We start from the raw sequence: 2,295 nt of genomic DNA on the forward strand, positions 1-2,295 counted from the left end.
CCTCCTCCTCCGCCACCACCACCACCACCCCCTCTGCTGCCGGTTGGTGGGGCTCAAACTTCGAATTTATCTGTTGTTATGCAACCAGATGCTGTGTCCATTTCATCCACCACAAGTTCATTAACCACAACTTCTCTTGGTTCGGCCGGCAAAGTAGAAGACATCCTGAAGCCAGCCACTGGACAAGATCGCAGTGCACTCCTCGAAGAGATCAGACTTGGCGAATGTAAGTTCTTTCTTTCTTTCTTTCTTTTCTTTTCTTTTTCTGTGAAAGCAAGATACTTAAGTGCAAGTGACAGCCGGATATGCCTTTGGTCACTTAGTGGAATGGTATCATTTGAAAGCTCCAACAATGCGAAGAAGCACATTGTAACAAGTGGTGTATGACAACATGTGATAGTCTAGTTGATACATCAAATGATTGCAGGGAGAGATGAAATGGTCTTGTCAAGAATTCCTTTGAACATGGGTCTGCAGAATCAGTTGATCCACCAGCAACAAAGATCAGCATTCATCGCACAACCCAGCCACTGCTACCTAGTTTCAGTTTCCGTTTCTCTAATTTCTTCACATTGAGTGTTGTATAAAATAACACCATTTTTCTAATTTCCCTTTTCTTCTGGTTTCCATATTCAATGGCACAGGTTGCACTTTTTGGGGTGGAGTGGGGAGTCCCAGGAAAATTTCAACCTAGATCCCATATGCGATGTTGGGCTTGCATTAAGCTACTTTACTTTAATATGTGCTGCTGGAATTGGGGTGCATCTTATATATTCGTGTGTCTTTTATGTCTTCAAATATGGTAACCTTTGGGAGTCTTGTATTGTCTGTTAAATCTCATTGCAGAGTAATTGTTTGCTGTTTTTCTTTTTTTTTCTACAGGGTACAAGAAATTACGCCGTGTTGAAGACCGTAAAAAACAAGAACAACAGAAACGACAACCACAGGGAGGCAGGTTCGATGTTCAAGCGATCATGGATCGAGCAATAGAAATCCGGAGGAAAGTTCTTGAAGCTAGTGATAGTGAAGAAGAAGCATTTTCCGACGAAAACGAATGGGATTCTGATTAACGATAACGACGATGATAATAATAATAATAATAAGGATAATAATAATAATAATAATGATGATGATGACGATGATAATGATGATAATTATAATAACAACAAACAGCAAACAAAACGACGAAAGATTTCAAATAATAGACCCTCTCCCCTTTCCCCTGCTCTGCCCCCACTGGAAAAAGAAAAACAAATTATACAAAGCAAATACAAATACGCACATATATTATATACACATACATGCATGCTTACCAACATACACATACACGCACAAGTACACACATACACATTCAGTTGGGTGCATATACCACAGATATCCATTGTATCTTTGTCCTTTTCCATGTGAACTTGGATCGAAAGTGTTATTACAATGACCACCACCACCACTATTACTATGATTAAACAATGGATTTGTCCTGCTCCTATTATTTTTATCATTATTATTATTACTATTATATACATATATATATATATATATATATATAAAATTTTATTTTGGCATTGCTGTTGCGTACTATTAAAAAAAAAACTACAAGTACTTCTTACATGGCTTTCATACCCTTGACTTCGATTTATGTATGATGGTGTCTACCTACCTACCTACCTACCTACCTATCTACTTACCTACCAATCTGTCTATTTATCTATCTATCTATCTATCTGAGTGATCGATTGATCTATCTATCGATCCATCCTATTGGAACGCTCCACTGGTTGCAATTTGCATTTATTTATATATTTTTTTTTTTTACTCTCCCGTGCTCCTTCTCTCCTCCTCTCGTTCTCCACTTCTTCGTTCCTCCTTCCTTCCCACCCCTCAACAATAGCCAACACATTTTCGATGATTCGATTCGTAAGAAAAACAACCTCTCCACCAACACGTACATGTACACACACACACACACACACTAGTTCTCCACAGTATTCTTCGAAGAGAAAGTTTTTTTTTTTTTTTTGTACAGTAACAATGAACTTGAAGAAACTAGAAAGCAAGAAAGAAAGAAAGAAAGAAAAGGAAAAAGAAGCAAGCTACTGAAGGGATCAACTCTGCACTTGTTGTTGTTGTTTTTGTTGCTGTTGTCATTTAATCTTTTGAGAACAAATGAAGCTCCCCTGCCCCCCCCTCTTGCTCCACACCTCCACACAGTGAAAAAGAAGAAAAAAGGAAGGAAGCAAAGAGACAAAAAAAAAAAAAAGAAAGAATATTCAGATAAAAATTACAAACCAACCAAAC

The 2,295-nt window shown here is 37.9% G+C and overlaps 1 protein-coding gene across 1 annotated transcript in view; it reads left to right on the forward strand.

The window, feature by feature from the left end:
• Positions 1-2,295, forward strand: part of LOC106870025 (actin-binding protein WASF3) — a 128,344-nt gene extending 126,049 nt beyond the window's left edge. The window contains exons 7-8 of the mRNA XM_052974523.1: positions 7-226; positions 883-2,295. Of these exons, the coding sequence (XP_052830483.1) occupies positions 7-226; positions 883-1,070 (408 nt within the window). The 3' untranslated portion in view covers positions 1,071-2,295. The remainder of the gene's footprint in view (positions 1-6; positions 227-882) is intronic.

This window comes from Octopus bimaculoides, chromosome 18 (assembly GCF_001194135.2).
Source record: "Octopus bimaculoides isolate UCB-OBI-ISO-001 chromosome 18, ASM119413v2, whole genome shotgun sequence".
NCBI classification, from domain to species: Eukaryota; Metazoa; Mollusca; class Cephalopoda; order Octopoda; family Octopodidae; genus Octopus; species Octopus bimaculoides.